Source organism: Euprymna scolopes, chromosome 19, assembly GCF_053919585.1.
Source record: "Euprymna scolopes isolate OS-2025 chromosome 19, ASM5391958v1, whole genome shotgun sequence".
NCBI lineage: Eukaryota > Metazoa > Mollusca > Cephalopoda > Sepiida > Sepiolidae > Euprymna > Euprymna scolopes.
The window spans coordinates 75751082-75777786 of NC_136500.1; the positions used below are offsets into that span (position 1 = coordinate 75751082).

Genomic DNA, 26705 nt, shown 5'->3' on the forward strand with positions numbered 1-26705 from the left:
ACATTAAATGTACAGATATTTTCTCAAACGTAAGATTACAGTTGTGGGGGTGATCTATAGCTTTTAGCTTTATTGGTAGTTTAAAATGAATATTTATTATAACTATCAGCTGTGGAAGATTTTGTTTTAAAGAAAATCGAATGATAAAGATAATTAAAAGAATCGTTTTGGCAGCAGAAAATAGATTAATATTTTTTTATTTTAATACCGATACCCCAAAATGTACAGATTTTTCCGATTCCTGATTAATCATTCCAACACTAATATATATATATATATATATATATATATATATATATATATATATATATATAAAGATAAAATGTTCAATACTTCCAAGTTTTTTTTGTTATTTTTTTTTTTTACCTGATACTCATAGTAGTCATCAGGTATTTAAAATAAAAATTTAATCAAACAAAACTCAATAGCAATCTGATGTTTGTAAAAATAATTGAGAATCAGAAAACAAATTCTTTCTGCCTATTTGCCGAATCAGTTTAAATTTTTTTTCATTTGAATATCACTCAAGATTTAATACATTCACATAATTAAGCAATTATCAAAAATGAGGATGGTCAAATAAATCTTGGCTGGTGCATCTATCCCTAGTTCCTCTCTGTTAGACAGTGTTCAAAATGGAGTCCCCAATATAATAGGTCCTGCACTATCAACCAAGCTCCAACCTCTGTACCATAGCAACAATGTTGCATCCCTGTGTCTGTTTTACAAGTACAAGAATGTGCTACCACTTGCACCTCCTTAACATAACTCCTGACTTACTTGACAAGCAGCAAAATCCCATCCCTTCACTGCAGAGATTCCTAAATGCAAGAAAGTTTTCTACTATTGGTTTCTACCGTTAGAGTGCTAGACTTTAGAATTCTCTTCCTATTTCTCCGACTATATTAACAAGCAGAAATTTAAATGTGATGCAAACAGACATCTCTCTACTCAATTCCCTACATAGTGCCCCTACAGGCATGATCCCAAGTAAAAGGCCCTTAATCTCAAGTGGCAATATGCTTTGCTTGGAGTGAATAAGAGTTTAAAAAAATAAATTTAAAAAAATGCTGCCCAAATATTAAAAAAAAATTGTACTGTACTATATTGGCTATTGTTCCCATTTTAGTTATTTTCACAACGTTTGAAATGAAATGAAACTGTGGCACTAACCCTAGACAGGCTTAACTGGCTTCGTCTGAAGGAGGAAGTTTCAAGGCAGTATGAAATTCACAAGCGGTCCTCAGTCACATGTATATCCCTGTTAGGGAGGATGACGTTAGATATTTGCAACTCTTGCAGAAAAGTGTCAACATCCTACATACGGCACCCAACATTCTCAAATTGGTCACCCATCTGGTACTGACCAGGCTCAACGTTGCTTAACTTCGGTGAGCCAATTAGAACTGGTGTGTCAACATGATTATGCTGTATATTTTGCCAACGTTTAGCTGATGTAAATTCTGATGCAACCTTCCAAACTTGAGAATCTATGTCGAACTCAAGAATTTTAAACTAAACCCTTCATTTCATTCACAGGGGTAGCTGGTTCTCGTCCTGTCAGCCATAATTTAGTAGAAGTGATAGTTATTTTAGGTTATTCTTAGTTATCACCTGTAGTGAGGATTGAACCTTCAACCACAAAAACATGGCTACTTACAGTCAATTGTTAGGCAGAGCCTTTTAAACCACTAGTCCATGTGGAAATGTGAAAATAATATTGTTGGCTAGTTTTTGACCTTGAAGTAATTTTTTTTTTTTTTAGCTCCCTGCATTAAATGGCTTCATACCTTATCTGTAGCTATTCTATTTCCTTTAAAAAAAAAAATAAAAAAAATCTAACATAGCACAGTTATTCATTAAAATCAGACTTTCAAAATCATTATGCAATTTTAAAATAATTAATTGAACACAAGTTTCTAGTTCATCTATAATGAGAGAGGAGGATGTTCATGTCTTTCTCGGTCATATTACTATATACTGGATCTGAATTTTGGAGGAGCCGATTTCATAGTTTATGTCAGTAACCATTACATTAGTCATGTCCTTTCTCCTTGAGAATTGTTTCAGCTACAGTAAAAACTTGTATAAAGCCCCCCCCCCTCCAACTTCAATAATAATCCAAGAATACTAACATATACCTATGTAATATTAGCTTGGCATCCCTGGCAATCAACTCTAGATCCATTACATTCACTTAGCAGCGGAAATTCCCCAGAACGAGAGAATTAGGTCAGTAGGTCATCTTTCTCAACAACTTGCTACAGAATACCAATATTTATTGATATCAAAATAATTCAAGATGAGACCAATCTTTTGCACCTACATTCTAGAGACCTTCCTGTTAATACGTTAATTTAATAGTTTTTGTTTTATAGTGATTAGTAAAAGAGAAAACCTTTACACCTGAAATTTTAAATCATGCCATTAAGCCATTAAAATAAAAAAATTATATATATATATATATATATATATATATATATATATGTGTGTGTGTGTACGTGTGTCATATATAACACGTACACACAAGGGGCATTCCGAAAGTAATGCCTCCTATTTTTTTATTCGGCCCGAATGGATTAGTGGGATTGCGAATTGCATTGTTATGATGACTGAATTCATGCATTCATCATCTCAAAGTTTTATTTCTCTGTTACAGATACTGATGATGAGACTAAGAATCAACCCCTGTCATAATAAGCAGAGATGCATCATCGAATTCTTGAACACAAAACGTTGCTTGTTTTAATGATATCACTCCCCTCTTCAGAGCTCATATATATTAAAATATAGGAGGCGTTACTTTTGGAATGACCTCAGTATTTATGTATGCATATATGTGTGTGTGCTTTGGGGTATGGAAAAGGACTGTTTAATCGGAGGAAAAATAAATGACACATTTAATAAGGTTAACTTTTTGATCTGATTTTTTTTTTGGGGGGGGGGATAATTTAATTTTTTTAATTACATTAATCATTTTTACAGACCCGATGAGATGTGTTAATTGGTCAATCGGCATAGACTCTTCCTAATGTTTATATAATTATATTTATAAAGGTTTTTCTTATATATTGAGCACTTTTGAAAAAAGATACTGTATTTCAGTTAAGGTTATCAATACATTTTAACTTACAAATCTGAAAACACACACACACACTAGAAGAATACCTCTTCTTGGACAAGTAAAAATAATTCCTTGAACAGAAGAGTTTTGTCCCACTTATATTGATTATAAAAATTAAAATCAAGATATAACACATCTAAACCGTATGTCTAAAATTCTTATTCTATTGCATAATTTTGTTTCTAGAAAATATTTAAAATTTGAGGCTTAAACTTGTACAATTCTAAGAAACTGAAATTCAGGGAATCTTGCTTAACTGCTATCTAATACCTATGGATTAAATTCAATACAAATCTGAAATATTTGAATATTAAAATCGCAGCTTATGCCCATAGTATGCCCCTTAGAAACCTTGTAAAATACCAAAAAAAGAACTGAATATTTGTTAATTGATGTCTAATATCTATTTATCTATTTGAAAAGAAAAAAAAAGGTAATTGAATTTAAGAAAGTTCCCACTCCCTTTGTATGAAATAAACTAAATATAGCCCATACTTTTGATCCCTATGCCTAGCAACTGAAATTCATAAGAATCTATTACTTTTGGAGTGAATTCAGTACATATAAATATAACACACACACTTAGATTTCAGTTTAGATTAAAAAAAAAAACATTAACTTCTTAAATGATCAAAAGATATTTTTAAAATGAGGAGCTCAGTTCATGATAAAAGTATTGTAAATTGATCATTGTCGTCACAATCGACTCTCCCTCTCAATCTCATCAGACAGGCAAAAAAAAAAAAAATCTTTATATGAACCAAATACTGTGACCACTTCTTGTGCATGTGTGTGTATTTGTCGTATCAATGTAACTTTAAAAATTATGCATTGAATTTTATTATTTACTATTAATTAAACATTTATTGAAATTAGAAATATTAATAGCAAAATTAAAAAAATCCAATTAAAAAAAATAATTTAATTACGCAATTATATCCACTAAAGCATTTAAGTTTTTTGTAAACAAGTCAGCCATTTTAATGAGTTGTTAGTAATTGGAAAAAAATTACTTTGTGACCCTTCGAATTTTTAAAGCATTTAAATTGTTGAACAGAGGATCATTTTTGTTTCATAATTTTTTAGATGAGGATTGATTTATTCATATTTAGATTTTTCGGACTGCTATTTTCATAATGTTTCGGTTGATATAACCTCTGACTTTCTTCCGGTATATCTTGTTGAATTTGGGAATCTGCACAGAATTTTTAATGAAATCCTTTATTCAATTCACGGGAGTTGCATTCTCTACATTGCATAACATCAGCCAAAATATTATGAAAATAAAGACTGACGAGAACAAAGAGGAAGAAGATGGTTAGCTAATCACAATTCTACTGTCAAAGGCAGATCACATGTGGACCAGAAAGTTCAGCTAAGTTCTCTTTAATGGTTGTTGGACAGGTTCCCATTGACATACTTGCACCACCTACACAGAGGTAGGAAGGATGCCTTTTGTTTTTAATGGAATTCACTCCAGACAAAGCATGAAGCTACCTGATGTAAGGAGCTAATAAGAATGAAAGATGATTATCTCAAAGACAATCATCTTTCATTCTTATTATAATAGATTACATCATGAATCTTCCTTCCGTTGTTGTTGAAACAACGTTCATTCTGATTGGCTTCAGCCAGCTGCTTTCCTGATCTGCATTACATCTTGAATTATGGTGATCTATGCACTGCAGTTCCAAAGAAAGGTGCACAGATGGGTAGCTAATCATGATTTCACTATTGAAGGCTGATTACTAGTTGACCTGAGAGTTTGGCAAAGTCCTTTTTGATGGCTGTTGTTCTTAGCTGTCCATTAACATGCTTGTGCCACCCAAACAAAGAGGGAGAAAATATTACATAGTGAATTAACTCTCCCTACGGCCGACAAGCCATATGTCCATACAACTGAAGACATCGTTGCAATAGGACAGGCAACAGAAACTTATGATTGAGGAATAGTTGAGAAATAGTTTGCTGACAATGCAACAGTTTTATTGTCATACATCAATCATCTAGAAACAATATTCAGAAACATTAATTTTGAACGCGCCCCTATCTTATAGAACCTACTGTTGATTTTATACACTAGGCCATTCTCCTTGTGGAGAAAAAAAAATAACCTTCTGAAATGTACTTTTGATGCTTTGTTCAAAATCGAATTGTTTGTTTTTAAACCAGGGTTTTTTGTTCAAGTATTGATATTTATTCGAAGCATTACAATAAAAAAAAACTATCTACCGACACTCGCAGGCATATGTAGTACATTTGTGTGAAATTAAAAAAAAAAAATTGGCCCAGCCGTTTTGGAGCCTATAAAGAAGGAACGAACTTGCACACACATACACAAAGTACCTTTTACATATAAGTAGAGATTTCAATTCTACTCTTATTGTTGGTAATTTTTGGTGTACACGAATATTCTCAACTGGTAAGTAAGAATATCCACAAGTTTTCTTGCTATTTTATTCTGAAATGCTATATTTCAATTGTATTTCATTATAAATGAGCATCAAAATATTTACTGGAGTCTGAATTAACACAGTATTGATGAGATGATACTAATATTCTTGTCCCCCCTCCCCTTCCAATACAATTACCGACTGTGTTCTAAATTCTCAATTCAGATTATTTTTAAATCTTTAAATATGTAGCTATAGAGTTGTTGCTTTTTTTTTTTTTTTTTTTTAAATATTAACGCATGTCATATGTACATATATTTTTGCAAACTTAAAAATACACTTGTGGAAAGATAATCTTTATATTATAAAGCATTACTGGTATTTTAAAATTAATAACTAATTATCATTTTATAATTGATACTGGCAATGAAAAATTAAATTAAAAAAAAAAAAAAAATAGGTTCTGCAAAATGGCATTAGAAAGACAAATTTTTCCAATTTCAATATTCCCAAAAAGTTCCGATTTTTAAAATTTCTCATTCTGACTAATCGTCTCAATACTAAAACTCAGAAACCCACACTATCTAATTTTTTAAACCGTTTAACCAATAGAATAAGCAGTCACTTTATTGTTTGTAATCTCTAGCATTATATTGATTCATTAATAATGAGGATAAAATCTACTTTTGAAAGAATTAAAAAAAAAACAAAAAAAAAAAAACAAATACCAAAAAAGAATAAATAAATGAATAAAATAAATAACATGATGCATCCGCACCCACATAGAATTGTTACTAAAATTCACAATCCTTTGTACAATGCAACTATATTTTGTAAAAATAAACTATCTACGACAGACTAGTTAATCAAATTCCAGTCATGAATGTCTCACCGTTGTTTTTTATTGCTGTTCAATGATATGGAGGCTGGGGGACATTGATAATCATCACTTCAAGAGGAGATTTGATTTGAAACTAGCTTCACTCAAAGAATCATGCCCCCCTCTCCCAGTTTTTTTTTTTTTTCTTTTTTTTAAACTGTGGAGTCATTTCAAAGATAATGTTTATCAAAATAATTCTCAGACAATTACTGAACTGAAGAAGGCTATCACAGCTTAAATCAAAGCTGTGTCAAGAGAGTAGATCACGTTCAGCAACAATTTTGTCTTGTATGCAGGTGTTTTTATCATTAAACAACGATGAAAGACTGTTAGACATTTATGACTGAAATTTGGTAGACAAGTCCGTTGCATACTGAGGCTTATTTCGTGCTAATATAGTATTGGGTTTGAGTGAAAATTATATTCGATTTAATAACTGATATATTCACGCATCATGCAAAAAACAAGTATCATCACCAAAAATTAGAAAAAAAATACTGAGTAGAATTATAATTAAAGATAAAAATCAGTTTTGCCGATCTGCCATTCAATGTGTGATACTCTCGTCGATTTTGACATACGAGATCTGCCACAACAACTAAGTTGTTTGGAAATCCAAACAGATGATTGGTTAATAGTGGTGAAATCTTTGTAGAACCAATCTCACTTTTTGGTACAACTACTAATCTCAGTCTGCACAATGGCTGCCACAAGACGGAACAGACAGTAAACCTTAAGTTTTACATAAGTTTCCCTTCTAGATTTCCTAGATGCAGGTTTTAAGGGAGACTGAAGGTGCATCTGTCCTAGTGGATTAAATGCACCCCCAGATACCTATCTGAAAATTTCTACATTACAGTGCAGTACATACAGTGCCTAGCATTACCAAATGGTCACCCATCTGGCCATACTCATCATTGATTAACTGTAGAGAACTGGTGTATCAACATGATTATGTCATATATATAATTCAGTATTCCTTGGTTAAATAACAAGGACTTATCTCCCTCTGCTTTACAGGATTTTTGCTCTTATCAATGACAGATTGGCAAAATATGATATAAATGATATTTTTATTTTTAATTAAAATTCTTCTTGATAATTTTTCCTCGTTTTTTGGCATAAATACCTATTTTTGCCTAATACATAAGCATGTCAAAGTTTTCCTGTTAATTTATTTGGAACTGCAATTTTCACTTGTAACTGATTTTCACTTGTGCCCAATACAATATAAGCATCATATCTTTGTACAAAACATGGTTGGATTAGAGAAAGAATTGATTTTTATTAATTTCATGGATGGCTATTTGGGGAGGAAGGGGAGAGTTACCCTGTATAATAATACGTATTGTCCTTTTCTTTACAAAAAAAAAAATAAATAAAACTTACCGTTTTTTTTTTTTTTTGTTTTTTGTTACAAAAGAACCATAATACTTGATTTTTACTTTTCAGTTTTAATTCAAATATGAAAATTACTTTTTAATTAGAATTATCTAAAAACTTTATTTTGACTAAAATTCTCACCAGGGTATACTTTCTTTATTCTATTCTTAATGGACTCATTTTGCAGAAACTTATTTTTCATATTTAAATAATGCCTTCTGAACTTGGGAAACACTGGATGATTCATCTGTAGACGAGTATATCACATCACATTTTGGGAGGCAAAATCCAGCACGTTCCTATTCCCTGCTCAAAACTGCTATCAAAAAGTTGTGTGCTTATACAGTATAGAGCACATGTGAAAATTGCATTCCAATTAAAAACTCTTCGATATATCATGTACAATTAAGTATCCTCACCAAAAATTAGGAAAAAATTATTGAATAAAATTTTAATTAAAAGAGAAAAGTCAGTTTCTGCATTTTGATAATCTGCCAATCATTATTACTTGACAAAATGACTTATCTCCCTCTGTTTTATTAGATTTCTGCTCTTATCAATAATGAGGCAGTAAAATACGATAAAACAGATTTTACTTCTAAAATTCTACTCAATATTTTTTCCCAAATTTTGGGTGCAGATACATATTTTTGCCTAATATGCAAGTATATCAAAGAGTTTTCCAGTGTGCCTATATTATACAAATGAAAGAAAAAAAAAAAAAAAGTATTGAAATTCAAGCGAAATAAACGATACCAACGTAATTGCTGGATCTCAAAGAGTAACATATTAAAAAATTATGAATAACGATCAGGTAGAAAAATAATTATTAATGATAAAAGAAATTTGTGAAAGGAAGTGAAATCACTATATTATACTTACTAAAACAAAGTTGATAGGGGAGATAATTAAGTTCTGTTTTTATGTCATGTGACACAACGTAATTCAAAATGTCAGACAAATTTTATTCTCCATATAAACTTTATTGAAAGCAGTTTTTAATTAATAATTTTTCTACTTTATCGTTTTCCATATTTTTGGATCGGTTACTATTTGCGACATGACAATTATGTAGGTACCATTTGTATTACTTGTAATTCAATATTTGTTTTTTTTTGTATAATATAGAAGCCCCAGTTTTCCTGTTGAATTATTTGCAACTGTAATTTTTATCTGTGTCCCATACTGTACAAGCACCAGAAGTATTCTTCTAAACATAACCTGGGTATTATTGTCAACTGCAATTTGTATCAAATAAAGCACTTCGCTATAAAAAAATTTTTTTTTTTAAATCACTCTTCAACCATTTATTTAAAATATTATACACCTATGATGTGACCATACATAGAATTTGAATCATCAACCTAGAAACCGTACACTTACTCAGAACACTGACCGCTTAGAAATTGCTAACATCGGCCTTGAATACCTTGTTTCTTTGGACGTGGATTCATTGAAGTTTTGACATTTAGCTACAGACTTGGTAAATATTCTGGAAATTATTAACTAGTTTGCCAACAATAACAACTCTGAACACCTTTTTTGATCCGACAGATGTGAACATTTCTACAAAGTTAGAAAACAACACAGCTGCCATGACTTTTGGAAATCTTTTTTCACGCTCAGAATTGCAGCATCAATTGTTGGATGCTGAGACACAGCATTTAAAATTTTCTTTTACTTTTGTTCGCTCTTAACAAGAGAGTAAGAAGACAAGCAATTTAAGGAAAGAAGTTGTTAGAATAGAAAATTTTCTAATATCTACGGACCTCTACAAAGAATGGATGAGATTTTATAGCTAGTCAAGTAATACTACTGTACTGAAGTGGCACTCACCCTAGGCGGGTTGAACCGGCTTCCTCCAAAGGAGGAAGTTTCATGGGAGCATTAAATTTACAAGTGGTCCCCAGTCACATGTATATCCCTGTTAAGGGAGATACGGTTAGGTTTTTGCAACTCTTGCAGAGAGGTGTCAACATTCTCTTACATACAGTGCCTCATATTCCCACCTGGAACTGACCAGACTCAATGTTGCTTAACTTTGATGGTCTAATGAAAACTGGCGAGTCAATATGATTATGTCATATTAGTCGTGAGTCGAGTAGGTCTGTGGTATACAAGTTCATCAGAGCACATTTTGTGGAAGTACTTTTAAAACAAGCACAGGGACGCAACATTGCAGCGATGAGACAGGTGCTGAAGTTTGGCAGATAGTATGGGACCTCATGTGCAAAATCTGCTGTACCCACCCTCTACATGCATGCATTTTTTTGAGGAGTTGAAGAGGACCTGAATATTATAAGTAATTTCTTAACTTTAAAGTCAAGTATTAGTATTCTTTTAGGCTCCTAAACAACGATAACATGGAAAAAAAAATTTTTTTTAATTTAAAAACACGACTAGTTCAATTGCACTATTATTAGAAAAAAAACCCAAAAAAATCATAACACATTAAACAATAAGGTTTCAGTATTATCTAATATAAGTGTACACCATTCATCAAAAATGAAAAAGAAATAATACTTTGCTACTATGAATCCTAATATTCAAATAAAAAAAATCAGAATTATGTTAGTAATTTCATTTTTCATATATAAATGATCATTTCTGATGATCTTCCTCACAAAATACACACACACACCATTAACTTTATTATTATTATTATTATTATTATTTAGAATGGTGTATTTTTTTTCCAAATTCATTTCTGGTAACAGAGGTTGTCTAAATTGCTATTTACTTTTCCCTAAAAACTTAAAATGATTTCGTTTGGTATATTTTTTTTTTGTATTTTTTACTTGCATAACAAGATTAGAATATATATATATATATATATATATATATATATATATATTACAAGAATACACATATTCCAGGATGAGCAAAATTAATTCCCTGAAAAGAACAGTTTTGCATCATTTTTATAGCACTTTATGAAGATTAAAATCAAGACACGGTAGTAAACGTCATGTCAAGAAGGCTTATTTTAAATTTTGATTAAATTTATTATATTATTTTGATTCTAGTAAATGTCTAAAATTTAAGGAGGTTTAAGCTTAAGGGGTCTTAAATTGAAATTTAAGGACTCTTGCTTAATTGGTATCAAGTGACCATGGATCAAATTCAATGCAAACCCAATATATTTTAATTTTCGAATTGAAAAAATGTGTCTATATCATGCCCCCTATCATACTTTTAAAATACTCCAATTAAACTGAAAATTGGGGAATATTTATTAATTTATAAGTAATAACTATTGTTAAAATTTTATAAAAATTGGAAGTAACTGAATTTTTGTTACCACCCCCTTTTTACTGTCTTTGTATAAACCAAAATTAAGCTTAATATAGCCTACATTTGGACCCTTTATGCTTAGCAGCTCCATTCCAAAATCCACAAGGATCTGTTAATTAGTCCAGAAATTAATCTTATATATATATACACACACACACACACACACACACACACACAGGAGAGAGAAATAAGTTAAAAGAAAAAAATAAACCAAAAATTACTGTTATAATAAATTCATAAAATTATAATTAAAATTATCTTTAGGAAAAAGTAAATCAATAAATAAATAATCTTTCATCAATCTGTAAAAAAGGTAGCTAAAAATATTAGAGAAATTATTAAGGAAAAAACAAAGTAGAAAAACAAAATCACAATTAGAGTTATAATGATAACAATAACGACACAGGATAAACAAACAGATGTATTACATAAGAATTGGGCCAAACACACACACACTCACAAAAAGGATAGCATCAAAATTGATTGGGATATGCTTACAGACATGCAGTTGTTTTTTGGGGGGAAGGGGGCGGGATTATAATGTGTAACTTAATATTAAGTGTTCTTAATGAAAAAAAAATGGTATGTAAAAAAAACAAAACAAAAAAAAAAACAAAAAAAAACAAAACAGGCTTAGCAATGGGAAGGGGAGTGAACTTGAAGAAACAAAATCACTCAAGGCAAGGCATAGCAGGCAGCATGGATTTAAAAAAATAATCATGTTGAGATAACTTGTGAGTTAAAGGGAAAAAAAAAAAAAAAGTCATTTTGTTGAATCTTGCCAAACTCCATATATGATTGATGATATCTATATGCTGAAGAAATTTTTAATGCGTTTATGCAGCTCAACAAAAGTGCTTGTGGATCACACATTAGAAATAAAACGTTTTTTATCTGCTACAGATTTTTTTTTTGGGGGGGGTGTAATGATGACATTTAAAATAGTATTTTTCTTTTGTCTATTTGAAATATATATATATATATTTTTTTTAACCTTGGATGCCTTTGTCAATTTTTTTACATTCATACTTTCCTCTTCAAGCATTGATGAAAAAAAGTAAAAATAATAATTGGGAGGTGGGGAAGAAGGAGTGAGAACTGATAATCATAAGTTTCCTCAAGTCTTTTGAAAATTAATCTAGTTTAATATTACCAAATGAGCATTGGCAATGACAAACGCACAGGATATCAATATCCTAGACTTTTTCACTTGTTGCTTTACACTCATCTTCATCTTATTTACAACTGTGTCTTGTCACTTTCTTTTGTTTTTTATCTACACATACAGTGTCACCATCTTTATCTAGTTTACATGCTGGCATGTATTGGACAAAAAAAAAAAAAAAATTAAAAATTGACTCTTGAACTAACTTATTTCTAGATATTTTTTTTTTTTATTTTTTTTTTACTTAGAACTGTTTGTGTGTGGAACACAAATATCGTGAAGCTACTTCCCAAGTGACTATAACATAGCTGTTTTCAAGTCCGATATAAATAAGTTCTTGTTCTATAATTAAACCCTACTCAAGCTTTACCATTATTGATAATCACAGTGAAGTCTCACCATCTACCTGACACTCATTAATCCTTATCCTAGAGTGGCCTCAAGATCTTGATAAACAGTGACTCGTAAAAAAAAAAAAAAAAGAAAAAAAAAAAAAGAAAAAAAGTCTTTATTTATCCCCCTTTCCCAAAGTTCATTTTTTTCACTTTATCATTTCCTAAGACGTTTTCCTGGCCTTCTCTTATGAACTAGACCTTTACTTTTCTATATCTATTAACCCAAAAACACTCCTCCATTATTTCAATGTACCTATTTACAATGCTTCTCCACGGAACAGAGTTAGACACCAGGGTCGTTTTTTAACGTGGAGAAAAGGAACAAAAATTAAAAATTGTCTTAGTCGTGAAGGATTTCTCTGTCATTGAGAGAGAAGAAATTGAAGAGCAGCATCTACAGAACAGATACTACACTTTGAGATATTAAATCTTTTATTCAGGCAAAAATAAACATGAACAAAAAACTTAGGCACAAGGTCAACTCAAAAGAGAGGAAAAAATGGGGATCGTTGATCATCCTTGTCACTCTAGAACTAAACAAAAGTTTCTCTTAGCTAGAATCTTCTTCTACCATAATACTGCATTCACCCTTTCGTACTTGGGGGCCATCCTACTTAGCACCCAATTTTTAAAACATTTTTTGTGTAAAAACAAAAAAAAAAAGATAACAATAACGGTAATACAATAATTCATTTGTGTCGAGGGTGGGGGAAGAAAAAATACAAGCAGTGGTTAGTAGGATCCTCCCAACCCCTTCTAGTTGATAGACTGCCCGTTCTACTTTGGTTTGTAAAGGAACCTCAGCTCTTGTGGGATAGTCTCTATGTGAGGGTGCTCTCTAGATGGGATGAAATAGAGAAAAGAAAATGTTTGGATGAGGGAGGGGGGGTAGTTATTGGTTTCTTTCTCTCCAAGGTGGGTGAAATTTAGAGGGAGGGGTGAAAAGAAAAAAATGGCAGTTAAGTGATCTTGGAGGCTTCCTAGTCAGGGATGGATGGATGGAGCAGTCACTCGGTTAGTTAAGAGGCTTAAGATTAAGTTGTACTTGACAGAACTGCATGTTCCGCACTAGGCAGGGAACACATATTCAAATTTGGTTCCTTTTCGTACACAGACTTGCTACATGTATCAATCTTCTGTCAAATGACGCGTGATGCAGCCTTCTTCTATCACATCTGATCTTCACTCATAGTGGTGTTTAAAGAAATGATCAGATCTTGATCAGAAAAAGACAACACTCCCCGGCCACCTTGCAGACGCGACGTCCAAATCACCATTTTCGCCACGGCCAGGATCGTAATGTAGACCATTTGTCTTTCCCTATCTCACGGCAGCCTCACGTTGTCAACAACATTGGATATGGTAATCGGGCAAGGATGCTTGGGATCGATGCAAGCCGTCACCTCGCTGACATATGACCAGTACACTTTGATCTTGACCTAAAGACTAAGAACGTCTGCTCCATTCTTTTGATGTAGCCATACCAACAAAATTTCCTGTTTCTGCACGCATCTCCCTATACTGTCCATCTAGATTCTTCTTAAATTATCAGATCTAAGCCTATCTTTAAGACTCACATTACGCATCCATCGTATCATTCTCATTATTTCTATCCATGCAGTGTATGTCTTCAACCCTCACTGGTGAGGTTTTACTTCCATACACCATCATGCTTCTTACATATGGCAGATAAACTTTTCCCTTGGTCAACAGATCTGCTGGTTAGTAAAAGCAGAAGTTCCCTGAACTTTCTTCATCCACTTCTAACTCTTGCAATCACACCACCTCGTGTTCTAATGGCATCACCAAAGTAACAAAACTTTGGAAAAACCTCAATAGTTTCACTTATTTAAATCTGTATTCTATGTCTATACACTCGTTGTCACTGCTTGTTTAATATCATTAGATTGAACTCGTGTTAGATGGATAAAAAGTCATCTTGTCAATTGATACGAACTATGACAAATGTCTAACCAATAAATGATAAAATTCAGTTTTATTTTAGAATTAAAGCCGCTATCCAATAATTTGTTATGGAAAATATTTCTAAAAGTGTTGTGGTCACATAAGAGTCCGGAATAAAGAAATGTTCAGTAATCATTGTAAAGAAAATATATTGAACAGAAAAGCAAATACAACAAATAAAGAGTGCGGATATATGTCAATCCGACTGTCACGGTGCAAGATTCATGCACAACTTGTGTGCTAAAGCCAAGAAACTTATTCTCCCGGTTTTTATAGCAAATGGAAAAGTTTATTATCTGTAGGGTGGACACACCACAACAAAAGGAAAATATTCTTTCTCTTTCGGCATACATGTACAAGAAACTATTCAAAATGTAAAAAGAAAGATTAGAGACACCCCCTCTTCCTATAGCTATAGATTACATTACTATCCGAGTGATATATACACATTAGTCATCAAAATGACTGAAACAGAAAACCCTGAACTGCTTGAGGACTAAAACTCGTTTAAAATCTGATCTGATGAAATAGGATCATGTGAATATGAAAAATTATGTTCAGACCATGGATCATGTGCGTATCTGTTCCCGTTTACCAAATTTGTGCAACATCACAGACTTGATGCCATTCAAAAGTACAACTATAGCTTGCATGGATACATGAAAAAGGTTTTAAAAATTTTGATGACACAAAGACTTGAATTAATAAGCATAGAATATTATTAGAAGGGAGTCAAGAATTTCACTTTTATAAATTTACAAGCAAAATTCTCCAACAGCCTTTTAATTTAGCTCAAAGCTCTTGAAATGCATAACTTACATTACATATCTTTAATATAAACCTCTTGTCATTTTAAAAACTGATAGTTTGGTGCTTCTCAGCATAATACTCTCCAGTAAATATGCTAAATAAAATTCTTGGTTATAGTCAGCTAACATACTTTCTAATTTCCGCCATAGCAGCGACAAGGCAAATCAGTTCCTTCACTTTTTTTTCTCACGCTTATATCTCCCCTGTGCATGTACTCTTTTTTTAAATTATATTTTATGATGGTTCTTTCTTTATTTAATAATCCTTGAAAAGTTTTTCAGTCTTATTTTAATAAAGAATTACTGAAATTAGTTTTATTTGTTTTTTTTAAAGACTTATTGAAAACACTTTAAAATCTTTTTAAGTTATTTTTATCTGTATAATTTTGCTAATTTTTATGGTATACTTTTACATGTCCTTATGTTTTTTTTTTAATAAATCGCTTCACGATAGAAATACTGAAGAACAATAAAAATGAAGGAACTGATTTGCCTTGTCACTGCTTCTGGTAGCACAACGCTGGAAGTTAGCAATTATATTAGCCGACTACAACCAAATTGTAATTTGAGGAAATACTTATTTGCAATGATGGAAAAAAGAAACAAAAAAAAAAAAAAGGGAACTAAATTTTACAGAAAAAAATTCAGTAGTTTCTTTTATTATTATTTAAGAAATTCAATTTTTTCCTTCAACTGAATATTTTAATTGAGAAACCTTATTTTCTTAAAAGATCAGGGGCCAGTAATTGTAATTGATACTTTTTTTTTTTATTTCGTTATTTAGCATGCTTTTGTATTTTAAAACGATTTATCTTGTATAAATTAATTCAAACATTCAATTGAAGGAAAAAAAAAAATTGAAAATCTTAAAAAAAATCAACTAGATTGTTTTTCATAAAATTTTATTACTGGATATTAATCCCAATAACAAGTATATATTTCCTAAAACTAGAATTTTATTTTATGTATTTAGTGGGGAAGATTAGGTCATGAAGCACCAACAGTTTTCATTTAAATTACCTCCTTTGAAAATTAACATAGAAAGGTTTTGGTAATTTATTCATTTTTTTTTTTTTTTTTAAATTAAAAATCACTTTAATTACTATTAATACTAACAGCAAGATGTTTGTTTACATTGTATTTAAATTTTTGCATGTTGGTAAAATCAGAAGAGCAAGGAGTAAATTCCAAAGTAGTTAACCCCCCCCCCCCAATCTATTAAAATAGGACAATTTCCACTCTGGCAATCTCTACAGTGAAGGGGTGAGATTTTGCTGTTAATTGCTGGGGGGGGGGGTTATTTAAGCTGAGGTGATACAAGTGACATTTTCTGATACATAACTTTATATCCTTTTTTTTGCAAAAAGATTTGTTTGTCAAATTTTATTAAAAAAAAAAAAAAAAAAATAGATACCTCAACCCAAGCCTACCTTTTTCAATATTTTAATGTTTTGGATTTATTACTGACTATTAAACACATTCTCCCCTGATGAACGAAATTTCTCCACTTAAATATAAAGAAAATGTTTTTAACAGTTTTTTAATTTGATATGAAGTGAAAAATTCCTCTTTCCTTTGAGCATAGACTTTTTTTTAACTGTTCAATTAATATTTCAGTATTTGGACTTTGAGGATCATACATTTTCACCAATCCAAGCAACTTTCGCTTTTAAAACGTGTTGAAAGTAAGCAGTGTTATTCAATCTGAAAACTCCAATGAAAATGTTGTTCAGCGCATAGGTAACTGATTATTTTCATTAAAATATGTTTAAGTACAGAAATCTTTTTAAATATGTTTATTTACATAATATTTCCAGAAATAATTAGTACTCAGATTAAAATATATTTTTTAATATAATAAATAGCAATAAATTAAAGAAGTAGAAAAGAAAATGAATAAATGTTTACTTAATAGTTAAGATATAAAGTTTTCACATATAATAAATAAAATAAACATAATGAAAAAAAAATGTGCATTTGTACAAATATAATCAAACTACAAAAACAAATCAAATCAGTAATATTACCAAAAATAAATATAGTGGAGCCTTCAGATTGAGTAGTACTGTTTACTTCCAACGATTTTCAAAACTAGAAGTCGCTTGGATCAGTAAGTATGCAAGATCATCATAAATAGAAAAAAATGTTGCCAGTACAAAATGAAGAAAAAAAAAAAAACATTAAAAATACCCACGTTTTTTTTTCATAACACTTATTTCGAACCATCAATACTTGATATAATTCTCACATCCACATTCGTAGTGGTTAGTATGTTAGTGTTTTAAATTTGTAATAGAATTATGGTATTTAAAAAAATTGTTTTGAGAGAGAGAGAAAATAAGAAAAAAAAAGTTATGAAATTAATTAAAATTCCATTGACTTGGATCTTTTATCATATAATTCACAATAAGCATGAGCAACGTTATTGAAAAGCTTGGATGTTGGCGCAGTCGTTTAGAACCCCCCCAACAATTATACTTTACCTTGCATAAATTATAAAATGACAGATCGTGTGTGTGTGTGTGTATATATATATATATATATATATATATATATATATATATATATATAATAAAACTGATGATAGTAGGAGGGTCGGTAATAGTAATATACGATGGTAGTAAATAACAATTGGTTACAGGAAATACAAAAAAAATTAAAATATGTAAAGACGGAGTTAACAATAGTAGGGAGGGGGGAGAAGGTGTGTATAAATATATGGATATGTAATTTTGCCAGGATGCTAGAATTACTTTTCTATCAGTCCTGGCAAAATAAGCGTCCACCCCGGTTATTTTGCTGGACTATCTATATTAAGGACCATTTTTTTTTTTTTTTTTTTTTAATTAATGCAAAGTTATGAACAAAGAGAATGATACCAAATTAACAAATTTAATCACTAATTTTCAAGTATTATTTTATCAATTCTTAAAAAAAAAAAAAAAAAAAAAAAAATCTTTTTAACGAGTATTTTTAAAACAAGTGGTAAGTGCTACTATTAGCACTTAATTATTTTAAAAGGAAATATAATTGTAAAAATTAACCAAAAACAATTTTGGTTTATGTACTCATTTGTGACATTTGTATTAAATTTTTTTAAATATTCAATGGAAGTTATAAGCATTTAAAATATGTTTATCAGTTGTGAGTTAAGTAATAACAGACATCGTTTATTGACAGAAAATACTATTGCAAAAAAATAGATCACTAACGTAAATCAAAATAAAAATGGTTTTTAATTTCCCAACTGTATTTCTTTTAAAATAATTTACATAGTTAAATAGTGTAATTTATTACCCAATAAGCAATTCAGTCAAAATTAAAAAAACTGTCTTAAAAATTAATTTTTCAACATGTTATTTATTTCTTTTTTAAAAGAAAGAAAAATGTTAATTAACTTTTGCGGAATTCTAAAGAAAAAAAGTTCTACTTGGCATCATTTCAAAACACCTTATTGTATAAAACAATTATTTTGAATGTTTTTTTTTTTTTTGATAAAAATATCTGTAATATAAAACAAAAGAAAAACATGAATATCACTGCTTGACTGACCTTGAGAGGCCATTTTTCAACATGGCTATCTTATTTATGCATTATGGTTGAAGATTTTTATTTTTAAGGAGGGGGGTGGTAAAAACGAACTTATCTTGTAAAAATTTTGATTTATATTGGCTGGCCTTAAATAGTATTTCTTTAATACAGAAATAAAATTGTAATTTACGTTTAATTGCATTTCACTTATTTCCCCATAAAGAAAATTGAAATGTTCAAGCATGTAAACAAGATGTTGCCATGTTGAAAAATTACCTCTCACTGTCAGTAAACCGGTAATAATAACAAGGTTTCTTTTTAATTCAATTATATTACATTTTGGTTATAGCCAAATAACATACTTCCTAATTTCCAGTGTAGCATTACCAGAAGCAACGACAAGACAAATCAGTTCCTTCGCTTTTTTTCTTTCACACCTATATTTCTGTGTATGTACTTCTGCTTTTATTACATTTTTCCACTCATTCTTTTTTTTCTTCTATTTTTTTTATTTAATAATTATCGAAAAATTTCTTCTGCCTTATTTTAATTAAGAATTATTGAAATATTTTTTATTTTTTTAAAAGAATTATTGAAAATATTTTCAAATCTTTTTAGGTAATGAGCCATTTAATAAAGACTAATTGTGTTATTTTTATTTGTATAATTTTGTTAATTTTTATTGTATACTTTTCAATAATGTCCTTTTCTTATATTTTATTTCAATAAATTGCTTCACAATAGAAATACTGAAAAACAACAAAAGTGAAAGAACTAATTTGCCTCATCACCGACCTGGTAGCGCTATGCCAGAAGTTAGGAAATATGTTAGCTGACATTTTTTTTTTTTTTTTTTTTTTTTTTAATAAAAAAATTATTAAACAAAGTGTTTTAAAAGTACCAAGTGAAATTTTTTAAGATTTCTTAACATTAACAGATATTTTTGCATACTGATATTAATAATAGTAAAAAAAAAAAGAAAAAAATACATATATATAGCAAATAATTGTTTAAAGAACCAAAATGCAATTGTCTGAAAATTTTCCAGTAATTTGAGTAATTTACATACATGGAAATTGAATGTAGATGTATGAAAAAAGAAATTCTGATGCTTATATAGTATTGGGCACATATGAAAATTGCATTTCAAGTAAAAATTCTTTGATATGTTTATGTATCAGGTAAAATAAGTATCCTCACCAAAAATAAAGAAAAAAAAATTATCAAGTAGAAATTTAATTAATAAAAAATCAGTTTCCATATTTTGCTGATACGCCATTCATAATTACTTGATTGAATGGTAGACTGACTTATCTCCCCCTGCTTTTGGGGTATTCCCACTCCTATCAATGGCAGATTGACAAAATATGATAAAACTGATTTTTAATTAAAATTCTACTCAATAACATTTCCTAATTTTTGGTGAGGATACTAATTTTTACCTAACACATATGTTGAAAAAATATTTTTTATCTGGAATGTGTGTTCCATATGTTCTCCATATAGTATAAGAACCACTTGCTTAAAATTTTCTTGAAAATTTAAATTATGTTATTATTAATTGGTAGTATTTAAAAAAAAAAAAAACGTCATCACTATTGATTAAATACAACAATTACAGATTTGTATGTTTTTAATTACTATTCTCATCTTGATGGTTATATTCAGGTTTCAATTGATGTAACATCTGACCTTCAGGGACGTTTTTTTTTCCAAACTTTTGATTGATCATCAGTCTATTTTATATGCTGGTATGTGTCTGACGGCTTTAAAAAAAATTGACTTCCAAACTGACCTATTTCCTGCCAATTCATTTTTAATTTGGAGCTGAATCATTTATTTAATTACAGATGATTTGCATTTTATTAGCTTTTCATTGGTTCTATTTTACTTCAGTCGAATTTCTCAGAAATACCCCCCTCCCCACACTTCCTGGGGTTAATGTTCGATCCTTATGAGATACATAAATAACTGAATATCCCAAAAACGTTTTTTTTTTTGTTTTTTTACATTTCAAACATTAAGTTGGTAAAAATGTTGAGAACATAATTTTCCACTCCCCAACTAACCATTTAAATATGTTATAGTATACCTTCCTTGTGGTCTCTTGATTTTGCTGGATTCTAGAACGAGAATTCATCTTGTCTGGAGGAGTATTCAGCTTTGTGCTAATGAGGTAATATTACTTGGAGAAGGTGCACCATATCGAGATCTTATTTGGGCCGCAAATACCACATGATTTTTAATATTTAATCGCTTTACTTGTAAGGAAAAGTAATCTCATGCCAGGTTGTTCTGACAAACTCTTGTACAGAGAGACCTTAGACACTTTAGGATAGTGTCTAGTAGGGATTCAAGTTCTTTCCAGTAGGCATTATAACCAAGAATATGTATAAGTGTGGATCATGTTATTCTTAGCTATTAATGCCTATAGTAAGTATTGAACCTTCAATTACTAGAAGACTTATTTTTTTTCACTAAAAAATGATGAGACAATTCTATTATTTTTACAATTCTGATCTAAATTCTGGATTCAGATTATGAAAATCGTCTAATCTCCTAAAAAGTAGATTTTCATTCTTATTTTTGTTGTGTATGAATGTGTGTGTGGGATGGGGGAGATTTAGTGGAGAGTATTCATCCATTTTGAAATGTCAATAGAATTATGCTTCTGAATTTTGGAGATGAGGATTAATTATTCGTAAAATTTAAATTCTTTGGACCACTGTTCTCATCTTGATTTTTATTTTTATGTTTCAGTCTACGTAACCTCCAACCTTCTTTAGGTGTATCTTGTGAAACTTGAGAATCTTTCTGTCAAACTCAGGAATCTGCACAGAATTTTGAATGGAACCTTTTATTTAATCCATTGCGGTTCATCAGCCATCACTGGATAGAAGACCTAAATGATTCGTAATTGTATTTTTATGTGTCACCTGTACTAAGAATTAAACCTTCAACCTCCAAAAGAGTGTAACTTTACAACTGAATTTTACCTGTGGTGCAGTAGATATAAAGTAGAGATCAGAAGTTAAAGAGACAATGTTAACTACTCACCCATTCCCCGCTTTAATAATGATGTTCAAACAGGTTTCCAAATGGAAAAGATTCAACTAAAAGTTTAAGGTTGCATAAGTATAATCAGAGATGAGAATAGTAGTTCGCATAATACAAACAATCCTTATTATAGATATTTAAAATAACTTTAAAATATGTTAGCATAGAAGCTGTTACATTGCCATTAAAAAAAATAATTTAAAATTTGAATCTAAATTTTTGAGAATAAAATCCCCTCTTCAGAGACATTCTTTTTTTTTGTTTGTGTTTTGAAGTTACATTGCTGACCACAAGATCTTATATTGAATGCTGACTCATATCTATATAAATACAAGTCGGTGTCTGCGTGAAAATATTTAACCAATAAACTCTTAAACTACTGATCACATAACACTGAAATTAACAGGCAATAATAATTATATACCAAGGATGGTTTATAACAATTTGAATGAATGAATAATGTGTACAGACATATATAGTTAATGTGTGCAAGTTTCACCTTGCACACATTTTTTTTCTGTGCATGCCCAGATTCAATTAATTTCTTCAAGTTGCTTAATATTAAACCTTTATCTATCTCTCAATAGCTACATCGGTAAGAAATGTGGCTGGTGGGGGCTAAATGCTTTGGTTTTGATTCTAACAGTAGAGAATTGGCTTTGTAATAATAAATATGAAATCTGCATGAATTAATATATATTTAAGTGTATTTTATGACCTGGCAAGGCTATGCATCCCCTTACTAGTCTACAAGAATACAGTGTTGGCATGCTAAGAGAATAAAGAATTCGTTTTAGAAGTATTTTTTTAAATTTAAAAATATGAAAGTATAAAAGCCATTACAATGCATTATTATTATTTATTTATTTTTTAAATCTAAATATTTGGAATAAAATTTCTTAGAGATGGGATTATTTTGGTTTTTGTTATGAAATTGTTGCTGCTGACTGCAAGATCTTATAATTTTTATCCTTTAAAAAAATTTAATTTTATAATTGAGGGTGAAAAAAAAAAAAAAAAAAAAAAAATGAAACAATTCTTACATTATTATCTATATAACATTCCAATTGTTCATACTTTCATAATTAGTTTAAAAAAAAAAAAATTATAGACTGACCAGCAAAATAACTGAGAGCCCTTATACATATATTTATGAAACAGGGCTATTTTGCTGATCCCTGCAAAATAGCTCCCTCCATAAATATATGTTTTTACACAAAAGAAAGGGAGGGGGGTAACAATGCTGGTGTAAAAGAGGGGAGGGGGGATAACCATGCCTGCTATATGGTGCTAAAAAGCTAGATAAGGTTGGCCTGAGCTGGCGCCAGACAACCAACCAACCAACCAACCTGTATTCTTCTTGACCTGCTGTGTCCAGAATGTCCAACAGACAAGTATCCCCATCTATGACAACCTGTTTTCTGTAGGAGTCCTCTGAAAAGGAAAAAAAATAAGTAAACAATGAATTTTTAGGTAGCACTTGAAAACCAACCTGTATTCTTCTTGACCGGCTGTATCCAGAATGTCCAGCAGGCAGGTTTCAGAATCAATGACCACCTGCTTTCGGTGAGAATCCTCTGAAAGGCAAACAAAGGTAGCAAAGATGAAAATCGGTTCTGATCTAACGGTTCCCAACCATTCTGTGTACCATGCCCCAACTCAACAACTAAAAAATTGTCATGCCCCCACCACCTTATAAGAAAAAATAAAAAAGAAATAAATTTGATAAAAGTAAACTATTATAATATATGTATTGTCCTGGTTTTAATCTGACCCATTTGGCATAATGGTAAGTGTTTTTGCTAATGGGCTGGGAAACTGAGGTTCAATCTCTGATAAAGTCATACGAAAGACTTGAAAAAAAAGAAAAAAAAAGTGTATTTGATGTCCCATTGATAAACACTAAGCAATATAAGAGGAGGATCATGGGTAAGTAGAGTAATCCTGGGAATGAAGTGGCACTCCTCTTCCTACACTTCAATGCAGCAGCTAATAAAAAGGGAGCCTTCAGGTAGCCCTTAACTATAGTCCTAACTTTTGCATTTAATTCTCTGGAATTTAAAGTAAATGGAAAGATCTAACGGGAATATATAAAAGAAAGAACCCTCTTGACACAACAATTAAATGAAAACAGTCTGGATAATCTAACAATGCATTTTAGTTTCTTCATAAAAAGATAAGGAATTCTAACCAAATTATTCTCTCCTCTAAAAAAACAAAAAATAAAAAAAAATAAAAAAACAAACAAACAAACAAACGTATCTGTTCTGTCCAAAAATGGCAAATTAATAGAATGGAAATATGTTACAAACATCAAGAGTTTCAGAATATAAACCCCTATGTAACTCGATATATTCTGCACAATACAAATGTGGAACTTCCACAGGTTTCACTAGTAATCTTAAATGTGTCTAAATACATTATAAATATTTAGTTCCAGTAGACATTCCTATTTATTAAATTTTAGAGAATTAAAATCCAGACACAACTTATGGGATGATCTGATAATTTATTGCCACTCCCCCCCCCCCTCCGGTGAATTTAAAAAAAAATTATTCAAGGCATTAATTTAGTCAGTTTCAGTCTTTTTTCTTTTCATTTAAGGATTGTCAGTTGATGTCTTCTCAGCAATTTTATAGAATTTCCAACAGAAAAAAAAAAAAAAAAAAAAAATGAATAAATAAAATAATAATCAACAAATAATCGTTACCAAAGACAAGAAAAACTATTTTTCTACTAACCTACCTATTTTAAAATTTTTATTTTATTTTAAAGTGCGTGCCTTCCCATTTTTTTTTCTTGATGCATTCTCAGTTTCATAAACTTGCCAGATTCACTATAGTGCTAGATGTTACACCATGTAAAACCTGTCATAAATTTAACTATATTAAAAAAATAAATAAATAAAAAAATAAACCAAAATAAAAATCGAAAATTAAATAAAATATAGCTAATAATTTACCAACTGATCGAAAACTTAATTTTTGAATTGTTAATTCTACGGCATAGAGTAAAATCTGGCAGGTTTACAAGATTGAAAAAGAGACGAAAAAAAAAAAACACAAGTGCTTTAAAATACTTTAGGACAAAAAAACAAAAAACAAAAAAAAACAAAAAAACAAAAAAAAAAAAAAAAAAAAAAAAAACTTAAGTTGGTAGAAAAGTTACTTTTCTTGCACAGTCATTTGCTAACTTTTTACTCCATTTTTTTTTCTTGTTGGAAATTCTACCGTTGTCTTTTTTTTTTTTTTTAGTAACTTATTCACAAACTAATTCTATGAAATATGATGGAAATGGCCACAGTAGATTTTTGCTATAGATATATAATTATTTTTTGCTATATATATATATATATATATATATATATATATATATATAAGTTAAAATGAGTATTTCATCTACCATAATTCCTTTATTATGAAGGCAATTTTAACAGGCTCATTATTATCACTTACCTTCTTACTAGACAAAGGATCAACAACTGTAAAAGTGTACATAGAAAAAGTCCTTCCTTCCTGACAATTTTAAAAAGGACTTTTTTAGGGCCATAATAGAATCAGTCTAGACAGTTTGGATACTGATGAAACAGCAGCAAGAAGCATCATTTCATGGAACATACACAAGAATGTTATGAGCTGCATTGGAGATCAGAAGAAACACTAAAAGAAGTGCCTATACAGACATCTTCCTATTTCAGCTCAGCTCAGCTGAGAGAGAGAGAGAGAGAGAGAGAGAGAGAGAGAGAGAGAGAGAGAGAACTTTGGCTTTCTGGTCACTCTTGGATTAATATCAGAACTTGTGAGTAGCAAAAGATCGGTTAAAAGACCTCATTACATCTCCATCAACCAACATTAGAAGATTTAGGATGCCATCTGCAGGGCTTGCTGACAATAATGTCTCCTAGAGATGGTTGGTGGGGACAAGTCTGGGCAATCTAAAAAAATTGCAGCGATGTCAAATATGCAATATGGAAATATGTACCAAAGTTGCCCTCGTGAAAAAAGCTGATGTAAAACTTGAAGGTTGTTCGTATTCATCCGTGAAGTCATCGGTCTAGCTCCACCACCAGGCTGGAAGAAACATTGCGGTGGTCCACACAAACCCTGGCTCATGATAGTGAAGCAGGATGCTGAACTAATTTTGGGCCCTCACTTGAACTGAATTGCATAACAGAAGCAGCCCTGAATCGCTGTGCCTAGTCAGCCAGTGTTCGGGACGTGGTGAACTTGTTGAAAAGAGCCATCCCAACCGATCCAAGATGAACGCCGCAACCATGACTATTATTATTTACAGCATTTTTAAAATCGCCCTCAAATATTGAGAATCACTGCATGCACTAACCAAAAATAGATTTCCTCACTTGGCAAAAAAATTTCTAAGGGTTTTAGCAGCGATTAAAAGAAAGCCCAAGTCTAACAGTTGAATGCATTGATTAACAATCAGTTTTAAGCGAGTCACTTCTGGAAATTGAAAGTTCATGCGATGATAACAAAGACTAACATAAAAATTAACAAATCTACCTTATTATGGTTGACAGAATAAGAATAATCTATCAAAGCTCATTTCATAATTATGTAAAAGTTCCCAAGTTTAGCTAACAGTTTCAAAAATTGAAAAAGATATTTGAAGGTTTGGGGCTTATATCGACCAAAACATGAATATAACAACCAAGATGAGAATAGTAGTCTAAATAAATAAATCATTAACCC

General features: G+C 30.5%; 1 protein-coding gene across 6 annotated transcripts in view; it reads right to left on the reverse strand.

Annotated features, from left to right (window-relative positions):
* Positions 1-26705, reverse strand: part of LOC145239760 (GTPase KRas-like) — a 195053-nt gene that overhangs the window by 33697 nt on the left and 134651 nt on the right. For 4 of the 6 annotated variants that reach the window (XM_080103187.1, XM_080103189.1, XM_080103188.1 and 1 more), the window contains exon 5: positions 23346-23430. In XM_080103187.1, coding sequence (XP_079959313.1) covers positions 23346-23430 — 85 coding nt within the window. Of the gene's footprint in view, positions 1-23345; positions 23431-23488; positions 23574-26705 lie in introns of all 6 variants that reach the window. The other 2 variants (XM_080103190.1, XM_080103186.1) reach the window with 1 other exon arrangement.